Source organism: Prionailurus viverrinus, chromosome C1, assembly GCF_022837055.1.
Source record: "Prionailurus viverrinus isolate Anna chromosome C1, UM_Priviv_1.0, whole genome shotgun sequence".
Taxonomy (NCBI): domain Eukaryota; kingdom Metazoa; phylum Chordata; class Mammalia; order Carnivora; family Felidae; genus Prionailurus; species Prionailurus viverrinus.
In genome coordinates this window covers 151,128,048-151,147,956 of record NC_062568.1, presented here as the reverse complement: position 1 = coordinate 151,147,956, position 19,909 = coordinate 151,128,048, and the positions used below count along the sequence as shown (strand labels likewise).

The 19,909-nt window shown below is 36.0% G+C and overlaps 1 protein-coding gene across 2 annotated transcripts in view; it reads left to right on the top strand.

Moving 5' to 3' along the window:
- ACADM (acyl-CoA dehydrogenase medium chain) overlaps positions 1 to 19,909 on the top strand; it is a 32,625-nt gene that overhangs the window by 10,677 nt on the left and 2,039 nt on the right. The window contains exons 1-6 of one of the 2 annotated variants that reach the window (XM_047869556.1): positions 4,269 to 4,287; positions 6,592 to 6,722; positions 10,241 to 10,349; positions 14,847 to 14,987; positions 15,562 to 15,657; positions 19,467 to 19,715. In XM_047869556.1, coding sequence (XP_047725512.1) covers positions 6,691 to 6,722; positions 10,241 to 10,349; positions 14,847 to 14,987; positions 15,562 to 15,657; positions 19,467 to 19,715 — 627 coding nt within the window. In that variant the 5' untranslated portion in view covers positions 4,269 to 4,287; positions 6,592 to 6,690. Of the gene's footprint in view, positions 1 to 4,268; positions 4,288 to 6,591; positions 6,723 to 10,240; positions 10,350 to 14,846; positions 14,988 to 15,561; positions 15,658 to 19,466; positions 19,716 to 19,909 lie in introns of those variants that run through there. The other variant, XM_047869555.1, reaches the window with a different exon arrangement.

Genomic DNA, 19,909 nt, shown 5'->3' with positions numbered 1-19,909 from the left:
ATGGTTACTAGTTTGAGGTTAATGGTAAAAATTGGTCTGAAAGAGTAGAAAGTAACATTTAAAAATCAATGTTTTGGGGGCGCCTGGGTGGCTCAGTTGGTTGAGCGACCGACTTCGGCTCAGGTCATGATCTCGCAGTTTGTGAGTTCGAGCCCCGCATCAGGCTCTGTGCTGACAGCTCAGAGCCTGGAGCCTGCTTCAGATTCTGTGTCTCCCCCTCTCTCTACCCCTCCCCTGCTCATGCTCTGTGTCTCTCTGTCTCTCAATAATAAATAAAACGTTTAAAAAAAAATTTTTTTTTAAATCAATGTTTTTAATTTTAGGTACCTGAATTTTAGGCAAACTGCTTAATAAAAACATTTGTATAAATCTCTTAATTGGTAACTTTTCAACAAATGAGAGTTTAGGAGACTAATTCTCAGTATTGTCTAAGAATTGGGTGAAAATTTAGATTGTATCGTGTAGCATATATAATACTAGAAATAGGGTAAAAAATTATAGCATAGAGATGCCTAGGAGAACCTACCCAGATGTACTGATAAGAATATTTGTAATTATTTTATTACTTATAAATTGGTATTTCTAAGATAAAAGTTTTTAAAAATAGTTCAAATATTTTAAACATTTTTTTGGCTATTTTGTTATGGATACCTTCAGTTTATGTAAAAATTATTCTAACTTCTGAATTAATAAAGGTTTACTATACATTTTCCCCGTTTTAGTGCGTAATAGCAGTAAATGTACTCAAAATACGAAGTCAAGGGTAAAAATGAAAACAGTCAGTAGACATACTATGTCTTGATTCACAATTTACACAGTTATTTAGCTCCCAATAAATATTTATAAAATTATACTACATATAATGTGTTTTATTTAAATTTCTTAAAAAATATTTTTAACTTTTTTGATTATAAAACTATGTATGGTCCCTCAGATAAGAAGTTAAGTGGTCTTGGGGCGCCTGGGTGGCTCAGTCGGTTGAGCATCTGACTTCAGCTCAGGTCATGATCTCGCAGCTCGTGAGTTCGAGCCCCATGTCAGGCTCTGTGCTGACAGCTCAGAGCCTGGAGCCTGCTTCAGATTCTGTGTCCCCCTCTCTCTCCGCCCCACCCCTGCTTGTGCTCTGTCTCTGTCTTTCAAAAATGAATAAACATTAAAAAAAAAAAAAAGTTAAGTGGTCTTCCTCTCATTATATTTGCTGTCAGATATTTTGTGTGTGTGTCCTTGGGTGGGCACAAACCATGCTGTCAGATATTTTAATACATATAAATGTATTTTTAATAGAGTCATATTATATACGCAGTTTTATATCCTGTTTAACATGAGCATTTTCTTACATAAATTTTTAAATACTGCAGTGTTTTGAAAAATAAAAAATAAATTTTATTATATTTATTACTGTATAATATGTCACCTAATGGATGTACTGTAGTATAAATTATTTCACTATTCCCTATTTTTGGATATTTAAATTCCTTAGGTTTTGGCTTTTAAAAATAATGTCATGGTAAACATCAATACAGAAGAAGTTAATACAAGGTTTTGGATTTAACTTTGCAGTACAGATACACTGTCATTGTATATTCATAAGACTTAATCTCTTGCTTGGTGCAGTCAGATATACTCTGGATATATAGCCTCAGATATACCGAGGAAGCAAGTATGGAGATAATTAAGGACACTATAATTATTTTTCAATACCATATGGTATAAGAAAACTCTCAAGAATGAAAAGTAATTCTGTTATTGCATAGATATTATTATATAAACTATTAAAATAGTAAATTAGAAACCATATTTCTAAGTTTTGCGGGGGGGATTTTAAGTAATCTTTATTACACCCAATGTAGGGCTCAAACCTACAACCCCCAGATCAAGACTGGGGGGTATGCTCTACTGACTGAGCCAGCCAGGTGCCCCACAGAAACCATATTTCTTTTTTCAAGAATGGAGTAAGTATTTTAAATGTATACCTGAAATATATGCAGTGTCAGACAGTTAGGAACAAGTATTAAACTGTTAGAGTAAGCTTGTTATGGGCAGGACTTAAGTAAACTTACTTTTCCAAGCATGGTCTTAGAACCTAGAAGTCTGTAAAAAGCTTGGTAATGGTGCAGAAAACTACTGCCATAAAATAATGCATTTCCAGTGGAGCTTAGAAGTAGCTGGAATGCAACTGAAACAACACTGAATCTTGATTCAAGTTGTGACTCAGCCATATAATAGCAATGTGATCTCATTTGGTCATTTAACTTCATTGTCTCTTCTGAAAATAGGGAGTATAGTATTTAAAAGGGATATACTAAAGATAAAACAAAATACTTGTTTTTCTAAATAGTGTTCCTTTTGCAAAAATATATTAGAGAAGTTTCCATCGTACCTAATGACCAGAGGAAACTTCATTTCTCTTTAACTGCTATTCATTCATTCACTAATTTACTCAGTATGTGAATTGCCTGCTCTATGCCAGACTTCAGCTTATAGGCATTTCACACCTCAAAGTTATACTTTTAACTAGTGGTTTTTTTTTGGCAAGATGGAAGCAGAGATCTAATTTTACAGTCCTCCATTAGTAATTATTTGAACCTCAAAGCATGTGGTATAGTATTTTTCTGGTTTTATCTTTATTTTCACCTCACTGCAATTTTTTAAAAAAACATGTATTGTATAAACTACCTGAAATCACTCTAGAGTATAAGGCAAAAAAAATTTTTTAATAGAAAATAAATGCAGAACTTCTTTGTAAACTATATATATATATACATATATACATATGTATATATATATACATATATGTATATATGTATATATATATACATACATATATATCGTGTTGGTATCATCACTAATAGGTTACACTGTTGTACTCATTCATTCAAATGTCTTAATACTGTGCACCAGGGAATAAAAGTGAATAAATTTTGATCCTGGTCACAAGAATTTAACAATCTGATAGACTCTCAGATCCTCATCCACAATGTATTAACTTACTATGCATAGAATTATGCAAATACGTAAAATTATGCATAAAAATTACTAATTTACTTGATTTTTCTGGTTTGAATGGCAGCATTTACATATTATAAGTCAAACTAGTTACAATAGTGAGGATGACAAATGCCAGAGACATACTTATTAATAGGCATTAGGGATGCCAAATAGTGTACCTTTCCTACCCTCAGGAAGCTCTGATACAGCACAAGGGAAAAACACATGAATGACAATAATACTATATATAATACTGTGTAGTGTGATAAAGAAGAAAACAAGTTGCAGTTGAAATAAAAAAGAAGGCTTCTGCTGAAAGAGCATTATAAAATTAATTTTAATTACTAGGAAGCAATCCAGTAAGACAACTCTGAAGAATTATCTGTAACAAGCCATTTTGTATAGAAACACACAGATCCGTATACTTCATAAGCTCTAAAAACTTTGCCTTATTATAGAGAAATGTCTAATAAGAATATTTCAGGGGAAAAAATTCCCACTGGTGGTTAAAATAAAATTTTAGTACTTTACAGAATTATCTTTCCTGGACAGTTCATTGATACAGTATTTTTTGTTGTTGTTATAATGCTGAAAACATCTTTAAATCTGTAGGTAAGAGATCAATCTAGTTAACTCCTATGACACCTGAATCCCCTCTATAGCAACTCTGTCAAAAGGCCATCTTGCTCATGTTTTCAGTTTTCATGCTTGCAAGTCGAGCCTGCTGAAGTAGTTCCATTCGGGAACATTTCTGATAATTAGAAAGTGCTTCTAGATTATGTGGTCCTGAGGAAAAAGATTCTGTCATTTTTTTCATAATTTTGCCACTTCACAGTATAATAGATATTCAGTAAAAGTTCAAATGATTTCACTGTAGTTCTGTCAATTCAAATTCTCTCCCTTGGCTGTATAGCCCTTGAGATATTTGAATATAGTTATCATGTAAATCTTTTCTAAGCTAATTATCACCTTTATTTTTTTAATTTTTATTTTTACAATAAAGTCCCATCATTAGTAACCACACTCTGAAATACAGAGGAAATATAATACTCTAGCATGAAGGTTGGAGGATTCCATCACTCTTTTTTTTTTAATGTTTATTTTCCAGAGACAGAGCACAAGTGGGGGAGAGGCAGAGAGAGAGACACAGAATCTGAAGCAGGCTCCAGGCTCTGAGCTTTCAGCACAGAACCTGACATGGGGTTTGAACTCATGAACCATGAGATTGTGACCTGAGCCCAAGTTGGATGCTCAACCAACTGAGCCCACCCAGGTGTTTCTCTATCACTTTTATTTTAGGTATTTTATTATTTTATTTTATTTATATTATTTAGATACTGTTGTAAACATAGCTTATAGCATTAGCACTGTTGACTTATTTTTTTTTTTTAAGTTTATTTTGAGAGAGAGAGAGAGCATGAGTGGGGGAGAGTCAGAGAAAGGATGGGAGAGAGGATCCCAAGTAGGCTCTGCACTGTCCGTGCAGAGCTGAATGTGGGGCTAGAATTCACGAACCTTGAGATTATGACCTGAGCCACAACCAAGTTCAAGAGTTAGACACTTAACTGACTAAGCCACCCAGGCACCCCTAGCACTGTTGACTTATATAAATTTTACTCTTGACTAAAATTATCAAGTTCGTTTCTTCATCTGGCATTAAGTTGTGGTATATTCATTGGGTAGTCTATTAACTCTAATTTCAGCCCTGGCTTCTCCCTTGAGCTTTACTCTTCTATATGTACTTGCCTTTAGACTTTTTTTTCTTGTCTAGACTTAAATAGCTTAAACTAAATATGTCCCAAACCAAATTGTCTTCTCTCCACTCCTTAGAACTACTTCCTTTCTAGGTTATCCCTAATTGGAAGTTGCCTAAACTAAAAAATTTGGTGATCATAACATCCTCTTTAGCTCCTGTCGTAGACTCTGGGTCTGGAGTTCTCTCTTGTCCAGCAAGAGAGCAGACACAAGATTAGAATGCAAGAGAGGCTAATACCTGAGAGGAGACAAGAGCTCTAAGGGTCCTTGCTCCGTTTTTATTAGGATCAGAAGGCTTACAAGCATGATGGATGTGCACACAGAGACAATGAAACTGTGAACATTAACTCATGGGTGTGGGGGAAGGGGGGGTTTAAGATATTCAGTATTAGGGGTTTGAGTCAATACAAAACAAAATCCTGGCACTGGGTGGAAGGTTGTTAACAGACGTGAGGCACCACCTCTGTTTACCTAACCTGGCCTAGGGGACAAGAAAGAGCATGCTACCTCAGGGTCAACAAGGCACCTTTCTTTGGCTAACTAGGCTCTGCTCTGGGCAACTTCACCCTGCTGTAGTCTAAAGCCCAGTTTACCTGTTTACCTATTTTGGTTCTTTTTGTGAAAGCAGCTTTCTGCTATTGTAGAAAGTTGAGGGGTGCTAACGCCCTGAATACCTAATCTTGTTTACCTCATCTTAGATGTTTTCATCCTGAGATTTCCTATTCCTATGCTTTTGTCCTATACTGGGGGCCTTTGCCCTGTTTACCTAATCTTGGATGCATTCATGCTGTGGTTTTCTATTTCTTTATGCCTTGTTAACCTATCTGCAAGCTCAGAGAATTCCTAAGCTTATTCTTCACAAGCTCCCTAACATCCTATTTAGTCATCATGTCCTGTAGATTTCACACCACAGTTCTCTCCATTTTTTCTTGTTTCTTAGTTAAAGCTTTATTTCTTGCTTGTACTATTGCAAAGCCTTCTAATCTGTGTCTCTGACTCCAGTCTTATGTGGGTACTTCTGCTATTTACTATCTTTGTGAACTTGGGCAAATTAGTCTCACTATGCCTGTTTCCTTATTTGTAAAATGTAGATACCTGGTACCTATGCCATATGATTTGTTATTCCCCCTTAAATCCACCCTTGATAGTATTGGGGTATTTTTTGTTTTTTTAAGTAGGCTCTACACCTAACATGGAGCTTGAATTCATGACCCCAAGATCAAGAGTTGCATGTTCTACTGACCAAGCCAACCAGACACTCCAACATTGGGGTTTTTTTGGTTTTTTTTTTTCTTTTTTGGGTTTTGGGGGTTTTTTTAGTAGGTTCCAGGCCCAACATGAGGCTTGAACTCACGACCCTGAGATCAACTGTTTCACACTTCACATTCTACTACTGAACTGTAATAGTTTCTTCTGTACAACTGCTATTTTATTGCTTGCCTCACTTACTCATCCTTAAAACTTATCTTTTCAGGGGCACCTGGTTTGCTCAGTTGGTTAAGTGTCTAACTCTTGATTTCGGCTCAGGTCATAATCTCACAGTTCTTGGGTTCAAGCCCCACATCAGGCTCTGCATTTGTGGAGCCTGCTTGGGATTCTCTCTCCCTGTCTCTGCCCCACCCCCACTTGTTCGTTCTCTCTCTCTCTCTCTGCTCTCTCTCAATAATAAACTTTAAAAAAAAAATAAATGTTTTTACATTTCAGCAGTTTGATTCTCTAAGAATATATTATTTTTAGGTATTTAAAAATATTTAACACTGTGGCTTGAAAAATAAAATGCACTCCTGGTTTTAAACATTCACAGTCTAATAATATTTAATTTTTTTCTGTTGTTTCCATACATTTAAGGCCTACTGTGTAACAGAACCTGGAGCTGGCTCCGATGTTGCTAGTATAAAGACCAAAGCAGAAAAAAAAGGAGATGAATATATTATTAATGGTCAGAAGATGTGGATAACCAATGGAGGAAAAGCTAATTGGTGTGTTGTTTAAACATCTCTGTATATTGCTTGTTAATTACTTTATATTCAAAATCTTCCCTCCCTCCTTTCATTTATTATTAAAACACCACAATTAAGGTAAGTTGTATTCATGGAACTAGAATGTCCGCAAAAATCATAAATAGCTCAATATATAATGTTTATTTATTTTTTAGAGAGAAGGAGAGTGTGAGCAGGGGAGGGGCAGAGAGAGAGGGAGACACAGAATCTGAAGCAGGCTGCAGGCTGCAGGCTCCAGGCTTAGCACAGAGCCTAACGCAGGGCTCTAACCCACGAAACGTGAGATCATGACCTGAGCTGAAGTCAGATGTTTAACCGACTGAGCCACCCAGGCACTTCTAGTTCAATCTTTTTAAAAACTATTTTTAAGCCTTGAATTATTTCTTCAAACTAACTCTTCAGAAGTTTAATTTGTAAAAGCAAATAGAACAAAAACACCTGCTCTGGTTGAATGTGGTTAGGAAAGCCAGAGCTCTGTCTACTTGGTTCTGTCCTTCTCCACATCTGTACCCTATACCAGTACCTCCTTGAAAATGTTTTCCTAAGACTGAGGAAAAAGGAAAACCATTGGTAGGGTACATTTCCCTGGTTCTGAACGATAAGCAAAGGCAATCTTAAAACTCAGATTATCTTTTAGAGGAGACAAAGTATTACTGTAGTGAAATCTAAAGGTCCAAATGTATAGGTCCAAAAATAATGACATGAAGTTCAACAAAGGATCATAAAATCACTTGTATAAATATAAAATGTTGAAGAACATATTTATACCATTACTTTTAGAAAAAAAAAAGAAAGTAAAGTGGATAACTGTAGTTTTAGTAGAAATCAACAGTGTGATGTATCTGCCTTTAAGAAGCTAACCTAGGGGTGCCTGGGTGGCTCAGTCAGTTAAGCCTCCAATTTCAGCTCAGGTCATGATCTTATGGTTTGGGAGTTTCAGCCCAACATCAGGCTCTCTGCTGTCAGTGCAGAGCCCACTTCGGATCCTCTGTCTCCCTCTCTCTCTGCCCCTTCCCCCTTTGCACTCCCTCTTTCTCTCTCTCAAAAGTAAGTAAACAATTTTTTTAAAAAAGAAGCTAATGTAACTTCTTGCTGAAATGATAGAAGTGTAGCTAGCACAAATGAGGAAAAAAATGGTAACAATTCTGTATGATACATTTTAAGAGCTATATTGACAAAATGAAATAAATTCAGAAGCAAGTAAGTATCCTCCATTGGGAAGCATGTAGAAAATATGTGCTGTGAAGAGTGAAAGAATTAAGTTTGATTATTTAGAAAATTTTTGAAAGTTTTGAAATAATGTCACACAGAAAGAAGAGTAGGCTTGTGCATTTGCTTTAGGAAGCCTGTTTAGAATTAATGGGTAAAGGTTAGAAAAATGAAGACTATAGCTCAACATAAGGACAAGCTTTCCAACAACATTGCCATCCAATATGTGTTAGGTTGTCATGGAAAATAATGTATTTACCCATCACTACAAATATGCAAGAATGTAGACAGAGACTTCCCTAGAACAAGGACTCTGTGGTGATTGGAATAATGAACCAAAAGGGCTATCTTTCCTTGTCTGCAAAAATTCTTATTCAATATATATGTGTGCTGGGGGCTCCTGAATGGCTCAGTTGGTTAAGTGTCTGACTCTTGATTTCAGCTCAGGTCATGACCTCACAGTTCATGAGATCAAGCCCTGCATTGGGCTCTGGGCTGACAGCACAGAGCCTGCTTGGGATTCTCTGTCTCCCTCTCTCTCTGCCCCTCCCCCATTCATTTGTGCACTCTTACACTCTCTCTCCCTCAAAGTAAATACATAAACATTAAGAATATATGTGTGCACATGCGTGTGCGTGCTCTGCAGTGCAGTTTTCTGGCAAGTAAACATTTTTCCTGGAGATGAGCCTACTGGGAAGTTATTTAATTTAAACATAACTCCTCTATGACTGTCCAGTACTAAGGAATGCTAGATCATTATTTTAAAGTCCTCATAACATCCAAAAGTAATAAAAAAGTGAAGAAACCATTCAAATTTAACAAATTGAGAGAAATTTAACAGTGCAATTAGAAGTTTTCATAATTTTGAGGCTCCTGGGTGGCTCAGTTGGTTAAGCATCTGACTTAGGCTCAGGTCATGATCTCGCGGTTCGTAGGTTCGAGCTCCACATCAGACTGTGTGCTGACAGCTCTGAGGCTGGAGCTTGCTTCAGATTCTGTGTCTCCCTCTCTGCCCCTCCCCGACTCACGCTCTGCCTCTCTCAAAAATAAAACATTTTAAAAAATTTTTTAAAGTTTTCATAATTTTAAGAACTCATTAAGTACAACTCGTAGTAAAACAAATTAGGTAATATGTGAAACTAGAAAACAGTTTCTCTTTTTTACTGTTAAGTGAAATTGTAGAGTGAATAATTTATTAATGTTAAGCATAGAAAATAAATTTGGTATTTAAGGAATTCTTTAAAAATTCTCCTATATCAGGCTTTTTAGAACATGGGTTACATGGATATTTGGATGTTTTAGTTTTCATACTTCATGTTCCATTTTAAAATCTTTCTGGGAAAAATTCTTCTGGAGGGAAAACCTAGCAAATATTCATAACAACTCAGTATAACAAAAACACTGATTTTGCTGCAAAAAGAGGATAGTAGGTAAAATGTAGGGGTCATCATCTCATATTATTCCTTTCACAGGCAGCCCTATTTATTGTTCTTTTCCAGATAGCTTGTCCTTTAAATAATGAAACTAGTTTTGGGAAAGAAAAAGTACCATTTCCATCACAGCACATACTTATTTTTTAGATTACATAATCTAAAAGGAATACAAGGAATTTTTACTTATAACTCATACTTCTAAATAAAGTTAAATACCATATTATTTAAGTAGACCTGGGTTGGGGCACCTGGGTGGCTCAGTCAGTTAAGCGTCTGACTTAGGCTCAGGTCATGGTCTCGCAGTTTGTAAGTTCGAGCTCAGCGTCAGGCTCTGTGCTGACAGCTGGGAGCCTGGAGCCTGCTTCAGATTCTGTGTCTCCCTCTCTCTCCGCCCCTCCCCCTCTCATGCTCTATCTCTGTCTCTCAAAAATAAACAAACATTAAAAAAAAAAAAAAAAGTAGACCTGGGTTAAAATACTAGCTCTGTCACATCATGAATATCTGACTCGAGCAAGCTTCTAAATTTTTTTTTAATGTTTTTATTTATTTTTGAGAGAGGGAGTGCATGAGTGGGAGCTGAGAGACAGAGGATCGAAAGTGGGCTCTTGTGCTGACAGCAGCAAGTCTGATGTGGGGCTCGAATTCAACAAACTGAGATCATGATGGGAGCCAAGTCAGACACTCAACTGACTGAGCCACCCAGGTTCCCCTATACCTCTCTGATTCTTTATTTCATCATCTGTAAAACAAGGGAATAATAATTGGGGTTTTGGGGAGAATTAAATGAGACAGCCATCAGTGTATGTTATCTGTTGAGGTCATTATCATTGTATTTATATCATGTATATATATTAGGTATTTCTTATTGGCTCGTTCTGATCCGGATCCTAAGACTCCTGCTGGTAAAGCCTTTACTGGATTTATTGTGGAAGCAGATACCCCAGGAGTACAGATTGGAAGAAAGGTAAAGTGTATATTTATCAGTGATTAAGGTTTCAAATACTATTTTAGGTATACATTTCAAAATTACTATTTCAGTTTCCTTTATTGAAACCATTTTTTTTGTAGTAAATTGCAAAAGAATAAAGCTGGTTTTTGTTTAAGTTTTTATTTTAATTCCAGTTAACATACAGTGTTATATTAGTTTCAGGTGTACAATCTAGTGATTCAGCACTTCCATACATCACCCTGTGTTCATCACAAGTGCACTCCTCAGGGGCGCCTGGGTGGCCCAGTCGGTTAAGCGGCCGACTTCGGTTCAGGTCATGATCTCACGGTCCGTGAGTTTGAGCCCCGCGTCGGGCTCTGTGCTGACAGCTCAGAGCCTGAGCCTCTTTCAGATTCTGTGTCTCCCTCTCTCTGACCCTCCCCCGTTCATGCTCTGTCTCTCTCTGTCTCAAAAATAAATAAACGTTAAAAAAAAAAAATTTAAACAAAACGAAACAACAAGTGCACTCCTTAATCCCCATCACCTATTTAACCCACCCCTAAAAATAAAACTGTGTTTTGGTGTTATCGGGTGAAATAGTCTATATATATTGCTGAAGATTTTAAGTTGAGGATAATCCTTTTGACTCATTATTTGAAAAAGTGGCCATTCATGGTGCCAGTCTATAGAGAATGCTAACAACAGCTGTGAGGGTTAATGAAGCAGAAATCAAACTGTCATTTATATGGCCTGCCCAATAATAGAGTTTTAGACATTTCCAAAGACGTTTCCACTCTTTTCCTTCCTCACAGCAGCCTTTTAGGTTAGGATAACTGGGATTATGCCCCTTTTTGATTAAAACAATACCTACGGTCATAAGAGAAAAATCTGTGCCTTGAGGAAAGTGTGGAAATGGTAAAGAGCCTTGAATGTGGGAAGGCAAGAAAAATTTTATTTAAATAAGAAAAGGTAATTTAATGTATTTGAAAATGATTATAATTTGTGTGGAGATAATTTAGCAGTGGCATTTAAAGTAGACTAAAGAAAAGAGTTTAAAATTTAACAAATCAAAGTAGGAAAGAAATGAAGTCATTAAAGTAGTCCTAGTGAGAGCTAAGTAAATATGATTAGGATTTAACTCTGAGAACAGGAAGAGAAGACTCAATTTTACAATTGTAAAACTCTTCTTTGCAAAATGAATTTGTAAAAAAGAAAACCTATTAATGACCAAATACTGTCTATATTGAAGGCAAAGGAGAAATTATGGAGGTTTATTAAGAGTTCCTAAAGGTTACATGAATATATATTCTTCATGGGGAATGGTACATATTACCCAGTGAGATACTAGACTAAGGGTGGCGTAACCTGAACTGAAAAGGCTAATCTGAATTGACCAACTTATGCAAACTTCTGAACCAGTCATGTGTATTCATATAATACACGTTTTATTAAAAGCCATCAGAATCTCTCTGTTGTACCCACACCTCTTGAAAATGGAAACATTTGGGGGAAAAAAAAATGGAAACATGGTAGAATATATAAGAGGGGTAACTTTTCTTTTAGGTTGTAGAATATTAAAGGTGGAAGATGTACACGATATTTCAGTCTGTTTATTGAATATTGAAACGGAGATCCAAGTAAATGATTTACTTAGTGTAACACACTCAGAAGTAGAGTTGAGATCACTACTGAGGTGTCCTAGGAACTTGCCCAATGTGGTTGCTGACACTATTTTTCTCTATTTTAAGAGTAGATATTATAGACTGCACTTTATAAATAAAACTATAGTGAGGTTGTTGTATATAACAAAGTATAAGAATGGATGTGCTTCTTCCAAGCAAATTTTTTTTTAATGTTTATTTATTTTTGAGAGAGAGAGAGAATGAGCGGGCAAGGGGCAGAAAGAGAAGGAGACACAGAATCTAAAGCAGGCTTTACGCTCTGAGCTATCAGCACAGCCTGACATACGGATCGAACTCATGAATGGCAAGATCATGACCTGAGCCAAAGTCGGACACTTAACCGACTGAGCCACCCAGGTGCTATTTATGTTTTATTCATGTTTCTTTTTTAGGGATGGTTGCTAGAAAACTTAGGGCCAATTTTTTTTTTTTAATGTTTATTTATTTTTGAGACAGAGACAGAGCATGAACGGGGGAGGGTCAGAGAGAGAGGGAGACACAGAATCTGAAACAGGCTCCAGGCTCCGAGCTATCAGAGCCCGACGCAGGGCTCAAACTCATGGACCACGAGATCATGACATGAGCCAAAGTCGGGCGCTTAACCAACTGAGCCACCCAGGCACCCCACCACTTAGGGCCAAATTTATGGCCATCTCTAGAAAGTGTGAAGGACCAAATAGCTTATACTTTTTTCAGTAGTAAACTCACTTTCCATTGTATTATGTTGTTTCTAGTCTCATTAATTTTTTCTCAGTTTTCCCACTTAAAAAAAAATCTCTAATTCAATAAATACTTACTATTGAGTTAATACTTAGCACTATTGTGGTGTTGGGGATACTGTATGGATCAAAACAGACAAAAATCCCTGCCCTTGGGGAGCTTACTTTCTAATGAGAGAGATAGATAATTATATTGTATAAACTTAAACTCCGTAAATCTTTTTTTTTTTGAAATATATGGGCATTTACAAATTTGTGAAATTTGATACTTACAAATTTTTTTTGTTTTAGAAATTATCTGGCTTGAGATGACTCCAGCAAGCATTTTGGTTTTAAATGCTCTAGTGTTTGGAGTGAGTCTGGGAAACAGGATAAACTGTTTTCATAAACAGTGTTTTCTCATTATATTAAGTAAGGGTCTAAGGCAGTAGAGTTTATTGACTTATAAAGACAAAAAAAGAAAGATGTTGGTTTCTTTCTTGGTAAAACTGTATATTATTGTTACTATTTCTTCAAGCCTAGAAGCGGATGATTAATATTAAAGCAAGCAAGCAAAAGAGCTCGTTTACAGCTATGTATTCCCATTTCCCCTGCTTCTATTACTGCTTATTAAAAATTAGATTAAAATGTTTTTTCCTTAAGGAGAAGAGTCACAATATCTGCAACTCCCTCTCAGCTATTCAGCAAATAATGCTAATAGTTACACACACAAAACACAGAAACAAAGCAAATGTGACAAAATGTTAATAATGGGTGAATTGAGATAAAGGGTACATAGGTATTTGTTATACTACTCCCATAGGCCTTCTGTTGGTTTGAAATTTTTTGAAGTAAAAAATTGAGGGAATATAGCTACTTTGGTAGTTTCTTATAAAGTTAAATATTCATTTACCACATACCCAGCACTCTTAGGTATTTATCCAAGAGTGAAAACAAAGGCCTATACACAAATGTTTGTAGCAACTTTTTATAATTGCTAAAAACTGGAGTAGAAGGGGAATGTCCAACTGGTGAACAGATAATGGATATGTGATCCATCCATATAGTGGAATACTACTCAGCAGTAAAAGAAATAAATTACTGAGCAGAAGCAATATGGATGGATCTCAGAAGCACTCTGCTAAGTGAAAAGTCAGGCCTAGAAGGCACTTATTACTCATTATTATTCTACTTATATGATATTCTGGAAAAGGAAAACTTATATGGACAGAAATCAGATCACTGGTTGCTTCAGACTGGGTTAAAGTAAGGGTATTGACTAAAAAGGAGCACAAGGGAATTTTTGGGGGTGCTGAAATAGTCTGTCTTGACTGTGGTAGTGGTTCCACTACTATGTACCACTACTATGTATTTTGACAAATACATAATGCATTTGTCAAAATTGTTAGAAATTTTAAAGAGGGTGAATTTTCCGGTATGTAAATTCTACTTCAGTAAACCTAATTTTAAGAACAAGTTGGTACATTACTTTGCTTGCTAGCTCTATTAAGCTGAAATTAAACATCCCAAATCAGATTATGTTTGCTAAATGCTTTTGCTGACATTCATGGTAAAAAAGATAGCCTTCAAACATGATGAAACTTGTCTTTGTAAGGTAATATGTACATGTAGACCTTTAGAGTATTGTTCGTTTCAAAGTTTGGGGAACAATTGTTTTAGACTAGGGGTTGACAAACTTTTTATAAAGATCCATATTATAGAAGCGCCTAGGTGGCTCAGTCAGTTAAGCGTCCAATTTCGGCTCAGGTCATGATCTCACAGTTCATCTGTACTGACAGCTCAGAGCCTGGATCCTGCTTCAGATTCTGTGTCTCCCTCTCTCTCTGCCCCTCCCCATTCACGCTCTCTCTCTTAAAAAATAAAAAAGATCCAGATTATAAATATTTTAGACTTTGAGAGCCATAAGGTCTGTGTCCTAGCTACTCAATTCTGCTGTATCAAGAAAGTAGCCATAGATTATATGTAAACAAATAGGTATTGACTCTTCCAATAAAGCTTTCTTTACAAAACAGGCATAAACCATTGTTTGTCAACCCGTTTTAGATAATTGCAGAAAATCCTAAAACAGGTTAAAGCAAAAATTCATGCCAGCTCAAAAAGTGTTCCTTAACATACATTGTTTTCCTCATTAGGAATTAAATATGGGTCAGCGATGTTCAGATACAAGAGGAATTGTCTTTGAAGATGTGAAAGTGCCTAAAGAAAATGTTTTAATTGGTGAGGGAGCTGGTTTTAAAATTGCAATGGGAGCTTTTGATAAAACCAGACCACCAGTAAGTAATATCAATGACCTGATAATCTTTATAGGATCTTTTTTTTTTTTTTAGGATCTTCTTTTATTCATTACATTCAGTTTTATTTATACATGGCGTATCTGGTGTGCATTTCTTTTTAAATATTTACTTCTTTTATTAAGGATGGAGAGATACTGTCATTTTTCTTTATTTTTTAGAATTCTTCAACTGTCTTGCCACCTGTTATTTTAGCAAATACAAAATTATTGTAGTCACTGCTAGATTTACAGACAGGCAGTCCATACTTAATCATTCCTGCTAATAGGTGCTCATTTCCTTTTCCCTTACTCAGTAGGAATATTTCCCCTAAGAAGCTTTCCCTTGTTAAACAGAAGAAATGACTTGTCTCTAGGGTATGGTCTTGTGCCTCACTAATGCCTTTAATTTATACAATATAAATTTAAATGCTTGTTCTCCCCCATCCCTTCTTTTGTGGCCTGAATGTATAGTCATTTTCTCTTTGTATAATCCTTCACTTAGAATTTACGCAAATGGCCATTGTACTGTGTTTTAAAGACGTGAATTTTTGCTTTGTAAAATATTAAACCAACAGGTAGCAGCTGGTGCTGTGGGACTAGCACAAAGGGCTTTGGATGAAGCTACGAAGTATGCCTTGGAGAGGAAAACTTTTGGAAAGCTGCTTGTAGAGGTAATTTTTATTTTTTAATTTTAATTTTTTTATTTTTATTTATTTCTGAGAGAGAGACAGAGTGTGAGTGGGGGAGGAGCCGAGAGAGAGGGAGACACAGAATCTGAAGCAGGCTCCAGGCTCCCAGCTATCAGCACAGAGCCCACCATGTGGCTCAAACCCACGAACCATGAGATCATGACCTGAGCTTAACCCAATGAGCCACCCAGGCGCCTTTAGAGGTAATTTTCACACTCATATAAAAATCTGAGTTCAAATCACACTGAAATTAAAATCCAGAGTCCTTACAATGGGCTTCTATCAACCACACTGGCCTTTTGCTTGTATTTACTTTTACTCTTCCTCCCCCAAAATCTACTTCCTCACTCATTTCACTAGAGAATCTACCCTAGTCACCCAATGAAAAATAATATCTCCAACGTTCTATATACTAATCCCACTTGTTTGGTTTTTTTTTTCATAGTTCTTAATACCACTCAACATTATATCATGTATGTGTTTGTTTATTATTTCTCCTAACTCACTTGAATGTGAGCTCCACACAGGCTATGGATTTGTTTTGGTAACCCTTATACTTCTAGTACTTAGGATATATTTCCACTATGAACTTCTATTTCATGCATTCAACAAATAGTAATTGAACACCTACTATATTAAAATACTAATAACTGGATGCTTTCTCTGTTCCAAGCACTATTCTAAGGGTTTTAAATGTATTAACTCATCTAATCTTCACAGTACTGTGGAGTGGGGACTTTTAGTCCCATTTACCACATGTATAAACATTACGTCCAACCTCATATATAATGGAAACAAGATTTGAACCCAAGTAGTCACTTAAAGAGTGTGTTCTTTTGCACACTACATGTGCTATTTCTGTGAAAGAAAAGAAGTTTGACATAGTCTCTGTGCTCAGAGACTTTAGAGATGGAGATATGATACATATCTTAAAACAAGTATTAAGAAATAATACAGAGCAATATAAGATTAAATCTCTAAATGAAAGCTATGGACAGGGTTAGAGAAACCAAGAGGAGAGACTGTTGTGGGTGGGCCAGACACATTACAGGGATTCTGAGTTGTATTTAGAACAGGGTTTCTCAAAGCATAGGCTGAAAAGAAACTGAATGAGACTCATTGGGATTTTTTCATCAGAATCTCACAAGAGAAGAATGTGCCTCTTACACCAGGTTGCCAAGGCTGTGGTGAAATAAGTGTTTCTATATATGGCCAGTGGAAATATAATTTGGTGTAACTTTTATGAACCATATTTTTGCAATATATATCAAAAGTACCTAATTTTGGGCCCACAGTACAGTGGTTATCCTACAGCTGTATTTCATAAGATAGGTATCTTTCAGATATACTCCATATGGACAGTATAACATACCTATAGCTTATTCATTTCAGCATTGTGTAGAACAGCCAAATATAGAAACAACCAAGATGTTGATCATCCATACAGTGGAATACTTTGAAGCTATAAAAAAGGATAAAGAAGCTCTTTATGTATTAATATAGAAAGCACTCAGATTTATTGATAACAAAAGCAAGGGGCATCTGGGTGGCTCAGTCGAATAAGGTCTGACTTTGGCTCAGGTCATAATCTCACGGTTCATGAGTTCGAGTTCTGAGTTGGGCTCTGTGCTGACAGCTTAGAGCCTGGACCCTGCTTCAGATCCTGTGTCTCCCTCTCCGTCTGTCCCTCCCCCCACTCACACTCTGTCTCTATCTGTCTGTCTGTCTCTCACAAATAAACATTTAAAAAAATTTTTTTAATAAAAAATAATTAAAAAATAAAAAATTTAAAAAAAGCAAAATGAAGAACCATCAACATAGCAGGCAAGTATATGTGTAAAAAAGGGAGAGACTATGGATGTATTTGCTTATCTGTGTATATAATATCTCTGAGAAGATGAAAACAGTTCATCTGTTTACCTCTAGGAAGGGGAATTAAATGGGGTTGGGGTGGACAGGGTGATAGAAGGAAGAAAGGTTAAAATTCAAACTGGTGGATGGATTACCTATTCAAAAAACAGTAAAAACTAAAAACAAAACAACTTGAAAGAATCATTGGCTTAGAAGAATGGGCACAATCAGGCAGGTAGAAGTAAGGGAGGATATTACTCTCCTTGTTCCACATATGAATTATTTACATTAATAATTGTCTCCTCTTAAGACTCAATTACCATGCTAATCTCAAGCAGCTTGTCACATTCTAAAGTAGTGTGTGTGTGTGTGTTTTAATACAGTAAATACAAGAAATTGAACAGCTTAGTTTTTTGTATGTTGTGACCTTTGGTTCATATTACTCTGTACACAGTCATAAGTTGTATGGTTTTTATAACCTCTTGGTCTTCAAAACCCATTTTGATGTTGCCTACTACAGAAAGCATCTTCTTAATCATTTTAGTATTTTTGTTTCTGAATGCCTATAAGCCTTCTTTTAATGTGTATTATTTTAAAGCATATGTTCCATTCCATGTTCAGTGTGGAATAATTTATGTTATACAGTGTGTGTAAAATTGAGTAATAAAATTGCTCCATGATCCCATTGTCCAGAGATAATTACAGTGACCATCTTGCTGTATATTCTTTGTTTCTATGAATTTATTTTTCAAAAGCTTCAACCATACAGTATGTTTGAAATTTTTACCAATCAATACATGGTGATGTATTTCTATCCTATACCATTGTGGCCATACAACTCATAGGACACTTACTGTCTTATTGAAGGTACTTGTCTTAGGTCTCCTCTTTGATTATGAACCTCTACTAGAGGGAGAATAAGAAGCATCTTTTATTTGTCTTTGTCATGGCACTTACTTTCCTCTGTCAGCATCTGATACACTGCCACATTATTTTTCACTGTATCTATAATAATGTTCTTTGAAAAGTCCCAGCAGGGGCACATGGCTGGCTCAATCGGTAGAGCATGTGACTCTTGATCTCAGGGTTGTGAGTTCAAGTCCCATGTTGGGTATAGAGTTTACTTAAAAATACATACATAGATACATTAAAAAAAAAAAAAAAAGTCCCAGCAGATACCCAAAAGGATACATATAATTTTCGTGGTATTTTGCAAAAATGCATAACTTCATTCCAGCTCTGAGAAAACATCAAACAAACCCAAGTTGAGGGACATTCTACAAAAAAAACAACAACCACTCAGTGTTCTTTAGCAGTGCCAAGGTCATGAAAGACAAGGAAAAATTAAAGAATCCTAACAGCTTGGGGGAGACTAAGAAGAAATAACAGTTGAAATCTTGGATGGGATCCTTGAACCAAAAAAAAAAAAAAAAAGGACATTGGTGGAAAACTTGGCCAAATTTGAACAAAGTTTATAGTTCAGTTGATAATACCCTAGAAATGTTAATGGTTAATATCCTAGTAATATTAATGGTTGATCATTACATTATGGTTAGGTAATATGTTACCATTAGAGGAGGCAGAGTGTAATTTTTTAAGTCTAATATTAGTTTTAAAGTTAAAACAAAAAAAAAAGTTCCAGGAGAAGAACGTTTAAAAACTTTTCTTAGTGGGGTGCCCGGGTGTCTCAGTAGGTTGAGCATCCAACTTCTGCTCAGGTCATGATCTCACCTTTCTGGAATGTAAGCCCTGCATGGGGCTTGCTGCTATCCATGAAAAGCCTGCTTCAGATCCTTTCCCCACTACCCGCACCCCCCCCCCCCCCCGCCTGCCCCTCACCCTCTTGAGTGCTCAAGCTCTCTCTCAGAAATATATTAACATTAAAAAAAAGATTTTTTAGTTAACAGATACCCTTAAACTTTTTTTCTGTTTAATTCTAGCACCAAGGAATATCATTTTTGCTGGCTGAAATGGCAATGAAAGTTGAACTAGCGAGATTGAGTTACCAGAGAGCAGCTTGGGAGATTGATTCTGGTCGCCGAAATACTTACTATGCCTCTATAGCAAAGGCATTTGCTGGAGATGTTGCAAATCAGTTAGCTACTGATGCTGTGCAGATTTTTGGAGGCAATGGATTTAATACAGAATATCCTGTAGAAAAACTAATGAGGGATGCCAAAATCTATCAGGTAAGGTCAAAAATGATTTCTGTTGTTTTTTAGGTAAAATAATATTCATAGATGACAGAGCAGATTTCTAATTTAGGATTTTGTGCCATTAATAAAATAAACTATCATACATGGCTGTAAGCTGAAGTTTTTAAAACTAACACAGAAGAATGTTACTTTTAGGTATATGCCTTAAGAGAGAATAAAGTAACAAA